Raw genomic sequence first — 19,325 nt, forward strand, 5'->3', positions numbered from 1 at the left:
TGAACAAGAATGACATGACAGGCCATTGTTTGGTCCCCACTGCCTGTGCATATTGATGTAACTCTAATCCTTCCTGGATCTTTTCATGTTCCTTTTTGTCACATATTTATCCCATTGCACTTTAAAGGATGATCAGGTCTCTTTTACGAGCAATTTGAAGTGAAGCATGAAACAGTGGTTCAAGAACCTTTCAACCTCCTTCACTTTATTTTTCCTTAGTGGAAAAGCCTTTCAACATTACCTTTCACTGACTTTTATTATGTTCGTTCCTTTCTCCATGACTCTTCTTTGCTGAATCCTTTATATCTCTAACTGTGGTTCATCCATGGTTCATTGCATTTCAGTTGTTCTTTGTATCTGTACGGATTGGAATTCTACAATGAAATATTTAAAATGTTAGAATCTTTCAGAAGTTTATGTTGTCCACTTCCTGTAAAAATGCTGTCTGTTGAGATCTTTGAATAACCATTGCAAACTATGGCGTTGCCTTTTACATGTTGGCATATTGATTTAAGATTAAAAAAATAATTTTATTTTTTGTATTAAAACTGCTACTTCCTGAAGGATAAATGCAGAGGGAAATTGATAATTTGTTTTCTTGGGCAGCTGACCACAACGTGAAATGGTATTCAACAAACAATAATAATAGGCTTACATTTCAGCACCTCTTGTTAACAATGTTAAAATATCCCAAAGTGCTTCAGAATCATCATTAGATTCCACTGAAGAGGGTTATTCATGGAGCCTGCTAGTTGATTTATGCCATTAGGGCAACAGGCTTGTATTTTATTCCACATCATTCCACCACTTGTGCCACTTTTTATTTTTAAGAACATGCTAGATTTTCACTTTGGTTGTTCTTTAAACTCACAGCAGCAAAGCCTATTTGTAAGTATAGAATATAAGTCTCTTCAATGGTTGGAGTGCCAGTTAACACAATGCCAATCAGCTTCTTTGGACTATGGAACAAACAATTTAAATTGTTCTATCTCAACAGTTAACTGTTTACAAATGACTGGTGATCTAGGATTTTAGTAATTACAATAAAATGCTGGAAACACTCAGACTTTTAACATTGAGTGTTTCCAGTGATCTGCTTTTCTTTCAGATTTAAAGCATCTGAACAACACACAAAATGTTGGAGGAACTCAGCAGGCCATGCAGCATCTATGGTAAAAAGTACAGTCGACGTTTCAGGCTGAAACCCTTTGGCAGGAATGTACTTTTTTCCATAGATGCTGCCTGGCTTGCTGAGTTCCTCCGGCATTTCGTGTGTGTTGCTCGGATTTCCAGCATCTGCAGATTTTCTCTTGTTTGCCATATGAAGTTATGTTATGTGACTGAGGACAGTTCATGGTAGGACTAATATGGAGCCAGTGATCATTAATGGAGAATGTGTGGAGCAGGTTAAGACCTACAAGTATTTGGGAGTACAGTTAGACGAGAAGCTAGACTAGACTGCCAACACAGATGCCTTGTGCAGGAAGGCACAGAGTCGACTGTACTTCCTTAGAAGGTTGGCGTCATTCAATGTCTGTAGTGAGATGCTGAAGATGTTCTATAGGTCAGTTGTGGAGAGCGCCCTCTTCTTTGTGGTGGCGTGTTGGGGAGGAAGCATTAAGAAGAGGGACGCCTCACGTCTTAATAAGCTGGTAAGGAAGGTGGGCTCTGTCGTGGGCAAAGTACTGGAGAGTTTAACATCGGTAGCTGAGCGAAGGGCGCTGAGTAGGCTACGGTCAATTATGGAAAACTCTGAACATCCTCTACATAGCACCATCTAGAGACAGAGAAGCAGTTTCAGCGACAGGTTACTATCGATGCAATGCTCCTCAGACAGGATGAAGAGGTCAATACTCCCCAATGCCATTAGGCTTTACAATTCAACCGCCAGGACTTAAGAACTTTTTAAAAGCTATTATTAATGCTTTTTGAGATAGTGATTTAGATGCATATCATATTTTTTACTGAGTTAAGTATTGTATGTTATTAGTTTTGCTACAACAAGTGTATGGGACATTGGAAAAAACGTTGAATTTCCCCATGGGGATGAATAAAGTATCTATCTATCTATCTATCTATCTATCTATCTAAATCTAGCACATTCCTAAACTAAATTTCAAAATTCACTTTGTTTTAACTCCTCATCCTTTCCAAAACATACATGCATCATAGTGGTCATGTTACATAAATTTATGTGGGCTCAGTTGATAGAATTTTAAAAAATGAGAAAATGTGATCTATATTTGGAAGAATACATACAATGCTATTGATTGCAGGTGTTGATTTACATGGAAATTACTAGTGGGCCTAAGGCTAGAAATCCGTGTTTCCAGTTATACTCTGATGGGTCTCATGCCTATGTATGGGAAATGAGAATATTGTATATGTTGCATCTATTTTGATTAACCATAATTCCTTTTCATTCAGACTCTCCCATGCCTTGTTAGGATGTGCAGTAAAGAGCGGCTGCTGGAAGAGCGTGTGGAAGGTGCTGAAACTTTGGCATATTTGATAGAACCTGATGTGGAGCTGCAAAGGATTGCCAGCATCACGGATCATCTTATTGCCATGCTTGCGGATTACTTCAAGTATCCTAGTTCAGTCTGTGCAATCACAGATATCAAAAGGGTAAGTAAGTTTCCTATCTTAGTTACAGCACTACTAACCTTTGGGGGAAATATAACTTTTGCTATAATTGGAATATTATCGATAGATTATAATCACTTATTGAGGTGATTAACTACACAAGTGTCAAACTTTAACTTGCTAAGTTTTAATGCATATTTTGGTTTCTTTTGTGTCCTCTTGTTGACCCAATGAATCAGAAAATAAAAGACAATGAATATATAGTCAGTCAAATTGGGTCTCCAGGTTAGAGATTAGTTTTTCTTTTTTCCAAAAGGTGGCACTCTCCGCTTCAAATAAGATTCCTTAATGATTGCTGAGTGCTTGTAAATCTTCAGCAAAAGCAGTTATTTGAATTATTTGTGTCTTGCATTCATGGATGACTGTGTTTCATGGAGCAGATCTTATCTTTATAGTTGCAATTTATTTAATGAAATATGCATACTATATTTGTTATCTACAATAATAATGAAATAGCATCTTGTTTTGTCTGTAATAATTTATGTAGAGTTTCTGACTTCTTGTGTTTCATTTGGAAAACACTTTTTTTCTAAAATGATTGAGTATCCTTTAACCTAAGAGGAGTTAAAATGGAATATTTCATTTCATTCAGCACCAAATTTCTTTCTAGTGACTAGAAGTAATTATATCTAATGTTCAATTATAAATGTACTTTCTTTTTCTCTTTTCTAATGATCTTCAGCTTGACCATGACCTCAAACATGCTCATGAACTTCGCCAAGCTGCATTCAAGTTGTACGCCTCTCTTGGAGCGAATGATGAAGACATCCGGAAGAAGGTGAGTCTAGGAGAGGGGCGTCCCCCAGTCCTGGCAACCAACAGGCAGGGAGTGACGTCAACCTGACAACAAGGTGAAGAGAATTAACAGTGACTTTGCCAAAGAGCATAATCAGATCTGAAGAATGAATGCGCTTGAGACTCGTTTGTCTAGGAAAATGAGTTGTGACATATTCATGTTGGAATGACAAGTGCTGGTGTTTCCTGTGTTGACCTGCACCGGATTTAAGTTACATTCTTTGCATGAGTTCGTAACAATAGTAACAAAATTAGCACTGTGAAGTATAGTGTATAGTACTGACTCACATAATGCAGTAGCACTGTAATGCCAGTTATATAAATGCTTGCCTACCTACCTGCTGCAAACTGAAGTACTCAGCTTCTGTTTCTGTATCACTTTTAATTTGTGGCCTGCTGATGTGTTCATTTGTGTTGCTGTGTGCAAGTTTAATTGTAAATAAAGCTTTGTGCAATGACAGTGCTGGTAGCTTGTTTTCTGAATATACAGTAAAGCAAAACACTATTTCCAGGGCACCTTTGAATAACTGCATTTAAAATATTGTTGATTTTTAAAGATTTCTTACACAGTGAGTGATAAGCCAGTAAATTGGCAATTTGTCTTTGGCGTACCCTTTAAAAAAGGGGAGTGCTGTGATCTGCATGCAAATAGTGATCCTCAAAATCGTACAATGTTGGAAAACATAAAGGCTTCCATATTGCTCTCGCAATGTGACGGAAGTTTCAGCCTTGCTATTCTTATTGCTGCAATCATGTAGCATTAACATTTTCATGTACTTAAATTGTCAACCTTATTAAAGTAATGATATGGATTTTGAATATAATCTGCCCACATGAATTTCTCCAAGCAATTTTTACCTCAGAATGGAGGATCCTTGGTGATTATTAAGATCACTTCATTTTGTTTTGATTTTAAAGTGACAAGGCATTTTGGTCACTTTTTTTCAGAAGTTACATTTTTACAATCCTTGGACTACTGGGATGAGTGAATTTTAGATGTTTCCGTATATGATTTTGCATGTGTGCTGTCTTCCAGTGTAGTATTCAGTGCACTTACATGGTACTATTCATGTGCTAGTATATAACTTCAGTTTTAGATGCCTTTGTTTGGAAATATAGTATTTAGTAATTGTGCAGGATACCTGGAATGCTCCATTCTAATAAGGTAATGTGGTTTTCAGTGCCTACTTAAAGCAACAGCACTCATTGTTGGATGCTGAGTGTAGGTGAAAGAAAGCATGGAAGGACATTACTTCAAAATGGCCTTGAGATTTAAAAAGAATCTACCCTTTAGATGTTTTCCCAGTTGAAGAGAAAGCAACATTTTACTTATAGTACACATCAGAGACTTTCATAAGATTAATGTGAAAGCAGTTATAACTTCAGAGCATATTGTGGTACTACAAGACACAGGAGGTGTTTTTTTAAGCCTATTTATTTAGAAAAATTATATCAAATATTCTCACATTCCTTTTGTGTGGACATGCAATTATTGTCCCCTCCTTTAAAGTATCCAACTTCCTTTTGTAAGGTACTATTTAATCTTTCTTGCACCCTTCAGGCCTGTATTCTAGATTATGAAGCAATTCTTTTCCTTGTCTCAGGTGCCCTTTAGCTATTTTCCTAAAACTTCAATTTGTTCAATGATCTTTGACTGGTGGATGCAGTTTTTTCTTATTTACCTTTTTAAGATTCATTATTTGGAACACCTCTAGCAAATTTAACCTCAACTTCCCCGCCTTAAAGGATCAGAATCAGGTTTATTATCACCAGCATGTGATGTGAAATTCTAGTTTCTCTCATCTACTTATGCGAATAAAATCTTTTATCCCAACACCATTCTATTAAATCAGCATTTCATTCCTATAAAGCATTGACAACCTTTCTAAATCTATTGTTAGCCAGTTATAATATGGTCACTCAAGCATAACCAGTGCTTTTATAAAATATTGGCTTTGTTTTAGACATTCTTTTTATTTGGAAAAACCTAACACCCTGCATACCTTAAACTGGTCATCTCAACATGAACCACCACCTTCAGTGGTTTGTGGATAGATATACTTCCAGTTTTTTCTTCCTGTACTTCAAGATTGTGGTAGCTATTTTGTTTTGACTTTTATTCATCAAAGCAAAATGAATTCTCAAAAATCTGAATTAAATTTTGTCCTATTTACTGTTATCTTTATCCTCAGTTATGTTGTTCTTTATCCAGTCCAAGCCCCACTGTTTACTGCACTGCCAAATTTTATATATCTGCAATTTTAAAAAGATGACCTGGCTACTCAATTTGACGTTCTAGATGTGCATCAGGAAGAATTTTGAAATTTGGTCTGAACACTGGACCTGAGAGACACAAGTAAATGTATCCCTTCAGTATGAAAAGCTGCCATTCGATATTATTTTTTGCTTTGTGCCTATCACGTTCATCAAACAAGGGCGGCAAGGTAATGTAACAGTTAGCACAATGACTTTACAGCACTGATTGGGGTTTGATTCCCACCACTGTCTAAGAAATTTGTACATTCTCCCCTTGAGCTCATTACTTTCCTGTAGGTTTTCTGGTTTCTTCCCACATTACAAAGATGTATGTTTAGGGTTAGTAATTTGTAGGCATGCTACGTTAGCAGAAGAAGCATAGTGACACTTGCAGGCACCATGATCCTCGTTCATTTGATTTGATGCAAACAACACGTTTCACTGTATGTTTTGATGTACATGTGACAAATAAAATTAATGTATAATCTAACAATTGTTCCTGTAATAGTAAGGTGTTTACTTTGATGTTTGTCTAATACTTGAAGAAGTCTTTAGTTGGACTGAATGTACTTTCTCTGATACTTTTCTCTACAACCAGAATGCACTTCTTTGATCAGCACGCATTGCTCATATCCTGGCTTATCTGCCAACCTCTGGCTCCATCCAATCAGACCAATTTCCCTTTCAACTGACTGAAATCAGCTCTTCGACAGTCCAAGGATTTTCACCGTTGTTTTTTTTTTAAAAACTTTGTCCTTTTCCCTAACTATTCAAAACTTAATCAGAGGAGGTTGGGAGAAACAATATCAATATCTTTAATTTTGAACGTCTTTATTATTTTGCATTAAGGAGAACAATCCCATCTTATATTGTCTTTCCTGGTAACTGAAACCCCTCTCCCATGTTCAAATCTAGTAAATTTATGCACTTTCCCACCTGTCACTTTTCCTAAACAGTGATGAAAAGCATTGGACACTATTCTAATCATGCCAAGTAAGCAATTTATAATCATAAAAAAAACCTCGGTGCATATTACAGTAATCCAGTTTACAAAATCAAGAAAAATGTCAGCAGGGTGAGCTTATTTATACCAACAAACCGTATCCAACTTAATATTTAAATTTAGTAAACAAAAGTTTTTTAGTTGTATGCCACCCCTGGATTTTCACAAACAGCTTTCAACCACAGCACACCCTAATGGGTAACAGCAGATCCAACAAATCTATAAACCAGGCTTTGAAGAACCTTTTGTTTTTACAGTTTGTGAGTTTTTGGTGAAAAGCACATTCTTCACAACTTGTCAGATTTTGAAAAAAGTTAGATTGCTTCTGATTGCTGTTCCTTGTGTTCATCCTTTGTTGTTAATCATCTTCAGTTGATCATAGTTTATTCCCCCTTTTGTTGTGATGGAAAGGAATAAACAAGCCTTGTACACAGCTAAACTTGTATTTAAATTGCATGCATTTAGGTCCAATTTGTATCCGGGAACTGATCTGCATGAATTTGAATTAAACTCATTTATTTCCTGTAGTTTTATATTGATCTGGATGTTCCATTATCCAGTTGAACCGATAGACTGCTATTCTATTGTTAATGCACGATATTAGGAATGGGGTTGTCGATTCACACCTGTCTATTTATCAGCTACTCCACTGAACAATTCAGTAGAATTTTAGATGTACCCCTTCTGCCTTCAGTCTTTCACATTGCAATGTCTGCCAAATGGAGAGCGCTTCTGAAACATATGAGCCCTGGTTTTGACTTACAGCTTTACTGTATCAGTTTGGGCATTGTTTCTAGGTTACTCAAGAAATACTAATTGACCTGAACATTTTCTAGATCACTTTAGTAGTTAGATATCTTATAAAAGTTTGAGGGATACATTCACTATCCAGAACATATGGTTTTGGGTAGAATCTTTGTATATTGCATCTAGGATCTTTAGAGAATATTTTTCAAAATATTGATGTACTTCCAAATCCTGGGTGTTTGGAGTAGAGAAATACACCCTTGAACCATGCACATATTTTTCTATGTACCTGTACGCTAGAGTCACTTGTATCTCGTGGGCATTGCCATACAGTTACATTGCTGTAAAATGTATGCTTCATCCTGTGACTTTGAAAATATTTTTGCATGACTGATCACTGCAAAACTTTCACATCTGTTATTTGTGCATAGTTAACCATTTACAATGATTTAAATCAAAAAAAGTCAGCTGAAGTAACTTGAGGCTATAATTTCTGAATTGAAAAGTAAGCTATGAAGTGTTCATAATCTGGGGTTTAGGAACTGAGGCTTAATTTTTGAAATGGACAGAAAACCTATCTAGTTAATCTATCTCTGGAGACAGCTTATCTATTAATGTCTATTATAAACCCACTGACTGTCACAGCTACCTTTACTATACCTCAACCCGCCACGTTACTTATAAAAACTCAATTCCCGTCTCTCAATTCCTCCGTCTCCACTGCATTGCTCTCAGGATGAAGCTTTTCATTCTAAAACTAAGGAGATGACCTCCTTCTTCAAAGAAAGAGGCTTTCCTTCTTCCACTATCAATGTTGCTCTCAACCACATCTGTTCCATTTCGCGCAATTTTGCCCTCACCTCATCCTCCTGCCACCTCGCCAGGGATAGGGTTCCTCTTGTCCTCACCTACTACCCCTCCAGTCTTTGTGTCTAGCACATAATTCTCTGTAACTTTCACCATCTTCAGCAGGATCCCACCATCAAGCACATCCTTCCCTCTCACTTTCTACTTTCTGTAGGGATCGCTCCCCTTTGATCTCCCTCCTGGCATGTACCCTTGCAAGCAGAAAAAGTGCTACACCTGCTCCTACCTCTCCTCACTTCCTACCATTCAGGGCTCCAAACAGTCCTTCCAGGTGAGGTGACATTTTACCTGTGAGTCTGTTGGGGTTATGTACTATATCCGGTGCTCCCTGTGTGGCCTCCTGTATATCAGTGAGACCTAATGCCAATTGGGAGACAGCTTCACTGAGCACCTATGTTTCATCCACCAGAAAAAGCGGGATCTCTCAGTGGCCACCCATTTTAATTCCACTTTCCATTCCCATTCCGACGTGTTAGTCTGTGGCCCCTACTGTTGTGATGAGGTCACACTCAGGTTATTCCATCTAGGTAGCCTCCAACCTGATGGCATGAACTTTGATTTCTCAAACTTCCGCTACTACACCACCCCCCACCCACTTCTCTATTCCCCATTTCTCTTTCCTGCTCTAACCTTACCTTCTTGCCTGCCCATTGCCTCCCTCTGGTGCTCCTGCCCCTTTTACTTTCTTCCATTGCATTCTGCCCTCTTCTGTTGGATTTCTCCTTCTCCAGTTCTGTATCTCTTTCACTAATCAACTACCCGGCTCTTCACTCCTCCCCCTACCCTCCCGGTTTCACCTATAACCTTGTGGTTCTTCCCGCCCCCCCCCCCCCCAACTTTTTTAGTCTGACTCCTCATCTTTTTCCGTATTCCTCATGAAGGGTCTTGGTTCAAAATATCGACTTACTCTTTTCCATAGATGATGCCTGGCTAGCTGAGTTCCTCCAGCATTTTGTGTGTGTTGCTTGTTAATTTTAATTACCAGCAAATTAGGACTATTTTACATTTGGCCTGCTGAAATTGTTCCTGGCATTTATCTCTTTGGTTTCTCTTCATAGCTGATAAATGGGTAGGTGTTTTCTCTAGGTCATCAATCAGATATTCACTGCATGCAACAATCTCTTGCACTGAGAATTGTTTTTAATTTTTTTTCTGCAAATCAACTCAAATAGTGAAAATTGTCAATAAGAAGTACAAGAAGACATTTGAATTACCCGGTAAATCAATTGCAATAATAGTAAAAGGATTAAATTTAGTTCGGATGGAAAAAAAATCTGCTGTAGCTTGACATCTTTGATTGTATTTCTCTCTAGTCCTACATCCGCACTCCAAACTGTCTGACTTTTAAAAAATAATATTTTGTTGATGATTTCCTAATTGCATCTACAGTATTTCATTGCACAATTGCAGTCATTTCATTTTCTTTGCTTTGATATAAGCAACCTTAACTTTTGCTGTGCTGTAAATTAAGAGACACTTGCTTTTGCACATTGCCCCATATTTACATGTGCTGAGTTTCTTTTGTATTTTCGAGTTGCAGCACATCTTTTATCAGCTTCAGATTGGACTGTCATGTGCTATATCACATGCAGAATGGTAGCAGTGGAAAAACTCTGCGATTCTTTTGTTTAGTATTTTACTCTAAAGACTATTATTTCTGAAAATTGCATGCTTTTTGTAATTCCAATATTTCTTGAAGAATGAGACACAGGAAAGATTAAGAATAAGATATCAAGAGATGGATATTTTTTCCATTTGATTTTCATCATAGGTATTCAGGATAATTACTCTTCCATGTATGTCTCTGCATTTGATGCTTCAATGAAAAGTGACTTCAATTCAGCGATGAATTTTAAAATGGTTTCTCCTGCTAGAGACATTAAATTGTACAGTAGGTTATCAAATTTCATTTTGGCACCTAGAAGGAAGCATCTAAATTTATTCTATGGTGGAATAAAATATTTTGCTTCTTTATTTAAGGCATATAATCTGTACCTGCCTATGCTGCACTTAGGAGTGCATCATTTTGAAGATTGCCAGAAGGAAGATGTGTTTGATTCTGCAGCACTGATTCTTCATCTTCAGGATAAAAACAATTCCCAGTAAATGGAAGATTTCAAAATTACTTTAAATACCATTGTAAGGAAGTAAACACTGAAAATGTTCAGCTGATCAGGCAGTATCTGCAAAGAAGTAGATTCAACATTTCAATATCTTCCATCTGAACCGATAGGTAAGATAATCCTGGATTGGAACTGGTGAACTCAGCAGTTTATCGGATCTTAATTAATGCACAGCTGAAGTAAGGCAGTTGCTAATGCTTTATTTACAACTACTGGAATAATTCCACTCCTTGTTTTGCATTTGAAAACCACACTCTTGCTCCATGTTCAATATAAATCAAAGCAACAGAAAAAATTACTGATGTATGTAATAATATCAACCTTAATATTGCTGCCTTTTTTCTGATTTTCCATTGTTGCTTAATAAATTGATAAATCTGTACATGTAGAATTGGAACATTTATTTAAAATTGCTGTGAGTTACTTTTAAAATTTTCAATATGCTAATCTTAAAAGTCGTCTTTGCTAATGAAATGTTGTAAAATGAGATAGTTTGCATATAAGTAATGAATGCATATGACACAATGTGAATACAATATAAATGAATTTCCTACCATCAACTATGAATGTTTTTGTTTTTAGAATTACTGTAATTGATTTATTTATTATTTTTAATAGTATGAGTTTTGATTAATATATGAATCCCAAGTGAACTAGCAACATACTTCATGATGCTTTCATAATAAGGTTCTTTAAGTTTGTTATAGCTGGGGATGGTAGTGGCGATAAGCTCCCTCTACTTATTAAATGCTTGCAATGGCATGCATCTCAAATAGCCTCTCACAACTAAGTCCAGCTCTTGGCTTTCACATGTGGCTTAGCTACTTTGCCTGGCGGAACTGTTTCTACCAATAGGAGAAAGGGCAAAGTGGGGTTACTTGTGCCTTAAACCCAGCCGCTTTGAGCCAAATGGGGCTTGTCAGCCATTGTTGGCAGCTGATCAAAGTGAAGGAAAACTCTGATCTCAAACCTCCACTGCCTTGTGGCTATACCTAGTCATGGGGAAGGCTTCAGGAGTAAACCCTGGAGCGGGAGTCCCTAAGGCAGTCTTACATTGAGTTCAATGCTGACTGGCAACTCCTGTGACTCTGCTGGTGCCAAACTGTATCGGTCTCTGCTGTTCCTTTAGATTCATCAGCTGTGTGAAGTGGAACCTACTACATAGGCAACAGTTTCTCTCCATATTGTACTGCTCTGGTATGCTTATCACGTAGACAGTGAGGCGCAACATCCATGGTCGACCCTGACCAATGGAGGGATTCATATCCTAATAAATTGCAGTTATCTTTTGTGAAATGTAGCCTGTTGATTTTAATTATGAACAGTTCTAAAATTGCATAATAACTTATCCATTTACGCACTTTGTAGGATTCTGAGGTAGCAGTGTTATGGTTAGTTGAGGAAATGACACTTGTGAAAGAACATTATATTCCTTAAAGAAATTACCATCGGTAGTTTGAAAAACCATGGGTCATATCGTCACCAGATTGTATTTTGGCTAATAAGCTAGAAGTTTGTGGTTTTAAGTCCCAATTCAGGAAATATGAGCTAAAAATTTGAGGACTCTATTGTAGTAGGTGATGATTTGTGACATTGATAGAGTAGCTGTTTTTAAGATGAGATGTTAAATCAAGGTATCTCTTCTCTTGAATGGATGTAAAGATCTCATGGTACTATTGTAAAGAAGGACAAGGGACCTATTCCAGGTGACCTAGTGACCAGTCCTGTTGAAGGTTTTCGGCCCAAAAGGTCAACTGTACTCGTTTCCTAGATGCTGCCTGGCCTGCTGCGTTTCTCCAGCATTTTGTGTGTCTTGTTGGGATTTCCAGCATCTGCAGATTTTCTCTTGTTTGTGACCTAATGATATTAATGTCTTGATCAACATTGCAAATAAAAACGTTTTCTGGCCATGATCACTTGGGTATTATGAAAACTTGCCAGGCACAAACTGGTTGTTGTGTTTCTGAGATAAAGACTTTTCACAAATACATCAATGACTACAGAGTTTTGAGACATCCAGAGCTCATGAAGAATGCTGCACAAATGAGTCTTTTTTTATGAGGACTAGGTAGGTTTGACAGTATAAAGAAAAAATAAACTTAGTATGACTGTAGAATAAATGATGAGTGCTAAACCATAGTTTAAATGATCTGAAATATTAAATATATGTGTTTTATATTATTAAGCATTTATAACTAGGTTACAGAGTACCTTGCCAACAGGATTATTGAAATATTGACCATTAAGGCTCTTCCAGGCTGTTCATAGGTTTCAGAAAGGATATTTCCTAAATCTGCAGATGCTGCAAATGCAAGCAACACACACAAAATACTGGAGGAACTCAGCAGGCCAGGCAGCATCTATGGAAGAAGGTATAGACAAGCCCTTTGAAGGGTCTCAGCCGGAAACGTCAACTGTACTTTTTTCCATAGATGCTGCTTGGCCTGCTGAGTTCCTCCAGCATTTTGGGTGTGTTGCATATAAATATAAAAACCTGGTTGGAAGGTTGTACTGTACTACACGTAGTTAACCATTCTTTTAAGAAGCATCCTTTTAGCAGTATGAAATCTTTGAATTTACTGTAGGTTTGCATTTTCTTTTGCTCTGTTGTCCTCCCAGTTACCACCAAGATCAGGATATTCGTCCTCGTCACAATCAACTTAACAATATGCTGTTATGCCTCCTGATGTTCTGGCATTTCAGGTTTCTTTGTACATAAATAAATCATTGCAAGTAGTTTCACCACTCAGAGCATCAGTTTTCTTTCCAGTATATTTTATTTCATTAGAAACTCTTGTTGAAAATGAATTGCAGGTTGGGCTTGTAGTGTGAAGGAGAAACACTATGCAGGTTTATAACTAATAATGTGACTACATTGATGATTCAGCTCCTTCAGGCACTTATCAGTAATAGCCTATGATCAAAAATGTTGATGTTAGCAGTTGTAACTGTTTTATAAAAAATGTAAAATGTATAAGTCAAATTCTTTTTAACCATTTGATGATGCATTGCCCTCCTGATAATAATCATTTATTTGAAGGAAACAATGGCTCAGTTCACTTTGCTGGCATATTTTCAGAACTTGTGAACACCACTTTCCAGTTCACTTCAGTACACCCACTTCCCAATTCTTCATTTGTCAGGCTCCTGTGGAGTCCGTGAAGGAACAGGAGTTCATTGAGTTTCCCCAGCACTTGTAGATTTCCTGGCAGATTAGACTTGAGCTCACTCATTTGATTATAGGTCGAGGGAAAGTATGAAATTTTAAATTGTTTTGTTGCACCTTTAATGATTTTATTTTAGTTATTTTATATTTTAATTTTTGCAATGTAATATTTAGTAGTCTTTAAGTGTTTATGAATGTATGACATTCAGAAACATTGGAGCGAAAAAAATGACAACTTTAACAACCAACAAAACCCCAAGTCTACCTTGGCTCATTGTCGCAGGATTTCAGAGGACTTCTGTGAGTGCTTGTTTTGACACATCACTCCTGAGGTCCTGCTGCCACTCAGCTCCAGGACCAGTTTGGCAAATAAAATTGGTAAATTGGTTTATTATTGTCACATGTACTGAGCTCCAGTGAAGAGCTTGTCTTGCACACCATTCATACAGATCAATTCATTACAACAGTGTATTGAGGTAAAACTGGGAAAAATAATAAAGTGCGGAATAAAATGTTACAGTATAGAGAAAGTGTAGACAACAGCTGCAAGGCCATATAGAGGTAGATTGTGAGTTCAAGAGTCCCATCTTATCACACTAGGGAACCATTTAATAGTCCTGTAGCAGTGAGATAGAAGCGCTGCTTGAACCTGGTGGTACGTGCTTTCATGCTTTTGTATCTTCTGCCTGACAGAAGGGGGAGATTAGAGGATGTCTGAGTTTTCTAGATTTGGCCAAGGTAATCTTGGAGAAATGGGAACCATATGGCAAGTACATAGTGAGTCATCAGTTGAGGAGCCACAGTGTTTATTTCATTGATTAATACTAATAAATAATAATGTATTAATAAAATATTAATACTGGGTTGTCTACTGGTTGCACTTACATCTGCATATCATAAGGCTGCGAATTCTAGCCCTGTGCCAACTATTTGAATTCTCAATTGAAAATGGCAGCCTAACACAATATGGCAGGATGACTGGAGTTGACTCCTGTGGATGTGAACACTGAAGCAAATACATGCTCTATGCAGATTAAAAATCACTTTTCCTTGTTCAAAAATGTACACAGCTCTACCACTTTTCAGGCCTTTTGTTTCTTAAGTAAGTAATGAAGCACTGTGTATCTTGCTATGCATGGAATGCCTTTTTTTTGCCAGTGTAGTTGCATTCTCTGGTAAATCTTTCAGACGGATAATTGGATACACTTTAGTGTGACACTGTTACAACTCGGGGCATCAGAGTTTAATTATGACGCGGTCTGTAAGAAATTTGGATGTCCTTTCTGTGAGCGTGTGGTTTCTTCCAGGTGCTCTGGTTTACTCCCACATTCCAAAGATATACTGGTTAGTAGGTTAATTGGTCATTGTAAATCGTCCCGTGATTAGGGTAGGGTTAAATAGCTGGGTTGCTAGGTGGTGTGACTTGGTGGGCCAGAAGGGCCTGTTCTGTGCTGTATCTCTAAATAAATGTTTATTGAAGCACAAAGCTGTGAAAAGAGTCAATAAAGGTTGCAGAGGAATCTTCTCTGAGTTCAGCATGAAATAGTTGGGTTGATGGAATGAGCTCTATTCAGATTCATCTTGTTAAATACAACATCCAACACAGAGTATTGCAGGCAGTTATGGATTTCAGGGAAATAATGGTGACCATTCACCACTTGTGCTGTCAGCTTTAAAGTTGGTGGTTGCTGCACTTGAGTGCTTTACTTGTGCAGAAGTGGTTGCATTTGCTCACTGGTGATACTGTGTGGATGAAGTGCACATGCCTTGCTGATACTTGATTGTTAAAATATACCAACACCAAAAACACTTCATATGCAACTATAATTTGTATTTGTGTTATTTCCATGACAGTTCAGTGAGAAGTTATCTCATGTTTGTTTGTGCTGAGGGAAAAAATAAAATCATCTCTCGATCTGTAGGGCTCATAATGATCTCCACCTGCACTTCACAATGTGGAAATGAGTTCTGCTTTGAATGGAAGGTGTTTTAAACTTGTATTTATATTGCCAAGATGACAAAGTTAATGTAATGAAACCCAGTCAGGTTGAGGCTGACCAGTGCATATCAACCTGGGAATTTTTGGGAGAAGAATTACTCTCCTGGTTATTGATACGTTGTGGAAACTTCTAGCAACAGAAATGTAGTTTAAGGATTTTCATTTTAGTAAATTTAAATTTTTTATGTATGTGGCACTGCCATATTGAACTTGTGTGTAATGATCAAATTTTCATGCACGTAGTATGATTACTGATGCTACTGTTTGCTACTGTACTGCAAAAAATGGATTTGTAATAATCATGTGAACTAATTTTCAAGTGAAGAAATGCAGTTTGATTTTTCTATGTCTTCCTATTCAAATCTGAGACATTCACTCAAGTTCTCTGTATTTGAGTCAATTTGCTGAAGATATGCTAACTTAGATGTAGATTGGTTCTGCTTCTTCCTGCTCACTGTGGCTCTGGACATTCTAGAAATGGAAGGGGAGGGGGAGAGAGAGAGATACACAAACCTTATGTTGTAAGGACTGTAATTTCCAATTTGTTTAGCTAGAAAACTGTGAAGTGTGTTATGAATTTTTAAAGATATTCCTCGTGCAATTAATTGTAGTTATCCAATGCTCTTATTCTGCCATCAGTGTTTCTATTTAATGGAATTTATAGATTATGAGCTAAACTTATTAAGGGTGTAATTTAATGTTGAAATTAAATATAACTGATGCAATTTTGAAATAAAGACAGCTTAAGCTACGAAAAAATGTTGCAAGTTTGTAATACTTGGAAACAGATATTTTAACCTTTTGAAATGTAGACCAGGAACATTTACCTCTTTTTCCCCCTCATGAATGCTGAAAATGCTTATGTATTTATCATGTTTCTAAAAATACATAACAATAATGTTGAAATGTCTAATCCTTGGACAAAAAAACACTATATGGAAAACTAATCAAAAATTTGCTAAATGCATATCGGTTATATTGAATTAAAAAGTGCATTCAACTTTTCAGTTAAGTATGTACTACTGAAGATAATGTTTATCTTTGCATATCTTTTAATCTTTCGAATATCCTTTGAGATGGTACTATTTGAATTGAAACTGGTATTTTTGTGAAAGAATTAGAATTAGGTGTTGGGTGTACACTTTGTGCCTGACTAGTCATTCCATAAGATCATGGCTGATCTTCTATTCTCAATGTAATTTTCCTTCATTAACCTGAAATCCCTTGATTTCTTTTTCATATTCTTCTGAGTAATGGGTTTAATGTTCTTCACCTAAGAATCAAGGCTTTACAGTGATATTTAGTTACTCCTTTGCCTAGCCTAGTTTTAAGGACTAGGTGCCTTTCCTAAAGTTATACAGCAAATAGATGTTACTTCATCCTCTAATGTATGATTTTCTTAGCAAAATTTTGTGTGGTGGATGGAAAATTATTGCTTTGAATCTGTTTAAAATAATAGATTGGTCTCATGATCACGTATCTGGACTAGCAAACCTAAGGTCAATGCTTGTAAATTAGTGAATCTAAATTTGGAAGGTTGCTGAGCTAGAAAAAAAGAAACCATGAAAGCTGCTGGATTTTTGTAAAAACCTAGTAATTCTCTAAGCACTTTCCAGAAGGGAGCTCCTCCTCCACCTGCTGTTTGTGTTTGATAGTTGAAGCTTAATATAAATATTGAGGGAGTGTGTATCTGTGGAGACAAAGGGTTGCTTCTGGCAGAGATCTTGAATCAATATGGACAGTTAATGTTTTGGGTGAAGACCTAGCATCAGGGCGGTGGTTCAGCATCTTTACCCAAAAAGTTGACTGCTTGACCCATTGAATTCCTCCAGTAGTATGTGTTTTTATTCAGGTCTTTTTTTGGAATGGGGTGGAGAAGGACTGAGGAAAATGTCTTTAGAAAATGCTTTGTGAAAGCCAATGTACCTCCAATCTATGGAAATAACTATTGGGTATAGTGTAGTGTAGAGGATTGTTGAAGATTGCAGAGAGACATTGATAGGATCCAGAAGTGGGCTGAGAAGTGGCAGATGGAGTTCAACCCGGAGAAGTGTGAGGCGGTACACTTTGGAAGGACAAACTCCAAGGCAGAGTACAAAGTAAATGGCAGGATACTTGGTAGTGTGGAGGAGCAGAGGGATCTGGGGGTACATGTCCACAGATCCCTGAAAGTTGCCTCACAGGTAGATAGGGTAGTTAAGAAAGCTTATGGGGTGTTAGCTTTCATAAGTCGAGGGATAGAGTTTAAGAGACGCGATGTAATGATGCAGCTCTATAAAACTCTAGTTAGGCCACACTTGGAGTACTGTGTCCAGTTCTGGTCGCCTCAGTATTGGAAGGATGTGGAAGCATTGGAAAGGGTACAGAGGAGATTTACCAGGATGCTGCCTGGTTTAGAGAGTATGGATTATGATCAGAGATTAAGGGAGCTAGGGCTTTACTCTTTGGAGAGAAGGAGGATGAGAGGAGACATGATAGAGATATACAAGATATTAAGAGGAATAGACAGAGTGGACAGCCAGCGCCTCTTCCCCAGGGCACTACTGCTCAGTACAAGAGGACATGGCTTTAAGGTAAGGGGAGGGAAGTTCAAGGGGGATATTAGAGGAAGGTTTTTCCACTCAGAGAGTGGTTGGTGTGTGGAATGCACTGCCTGAGTCAGTGGTGGAGGCAGATACACTACTGAAGTTTAAGAGACTACTAGACAGATATATGCAGGAATTTAAGGTGGGTGGTTATATGGGAGGCAGGGTTTGAGGGTCGGTACAACATTGTGGGCTTCTGTGAAATAAATATGTATTTACCTACTCCCTGTGACAAAGTTTTCACTGAATTACATAAGATATGGGACAAGTGAAGTAGGTCAAGTAGCTGAGAAGTTCAGGAAGGGAGCTTTAGATATATTTGATGTTGCCATCTTAAACACAGGAAAGATGAAGCGATGTTAATTGGGGTTGTGGAAGAAGTAAGCATTGGATTAAATGGATATCTTGAAGGGGTAGGAGAACTTGGAGATGCAGAGAATATGATCTAGAGAGCACATAGAAGTGATTAGTTGCAGGTGACTTTTATAATACAAGATCCCGTTATACTGCCAGGTCAGTGTAGGCTACTAAACATGTGGAAGACAGATGTATAGGCCAGGATATGGATGGCAGAGTTGTGCATAAGCCCACATTTATGGTATGTGATAGGAGAACTTTGGAATAAATTTGCCTAGGGTTGTAAAAGAAGAGTTATGGATTTCAGGACTAGGCAGACTTTGGCATTAGTTACAGATATTGGGGAGTTTTAGGGGATGGAGAGAAAATAGTTTTGGCAGCTCAGTTAACATATCAAGACTGCATAGAATTTGGGTCAGCATCAGGCACTGCTTGTGGAGAAGGGTGGAGTAGGTGGCTTGGGTATGTAGTCTATGAGAAGGTCTGAAGTCCATGGTTTCTGCCTTTCCAATACTTAATTAGACACATAAACTAAATGACAAAGCAGAGGCAATGGAGGGGTCAAGAGGTGACTGTAATTATACCATAAAGGAGAATATATGGAAACTGGAGTGAATCAAAGATCTTTTGGGTCTTCAAATATAGGTAGTGAGAAACAGATAAATATATGGTTCTGAATAGACAGACAAATATAGAGATAGGTAGTCCCATAATGTGATTAACTAATGAAGCTATAGCTCAAGAAAAACAGGAGAAAAGTGTGCTGCCATTGAAACACAGG

The 19,325-nt window shown here is 37.5% G+C and overlaps 1 protein-coding gene across 6 annotated transcripts in view; it reads left to right on the forward strand.

Moving 5' to 3' along the window:
• armc8 (armadillo repeat containing 8) overlaps nucleotides 1–19,325 on the forward strand; it is a 133,500-nt gene that overhangs the window by 48,898 nt on the left and 65,277 nt on the right. For all 6 annotated transcript variants that reach the window (XM_073046881.1, XM_073046880.1, XM_073046877.1 and 3 more), the window contains 2 exons: nucleotides 2,428–2,628; nucleotides 3,329–3,424. In XM_073046881.1, the coding sequence (XP_072902982.1) occupies nucleotides 2,428–2,628; nucleotides 3,329–3,424 (297 nt within the window). The remainder of the gene's footprint in view (nucleotides 1–2,427; nucleotides 2,629–3,328; nucleotides 3,425–19,325) is intronic.

This window comes from Hemitrygon akajei, chromosome 5 (assembly GCF_048418815.1).
Source record: "Hemitrygon akajei chromosome 5, sHemAka1.3, whole genome shotgun sequence".
Taxonomy (NCBI): domain Eukaryota; kingdom Metazoa; phylum Chordata; class Chondrichthyes; order Myliobatiformes; family Dasyatidae; genus Hemitrygon; species Hemitrygon akajei.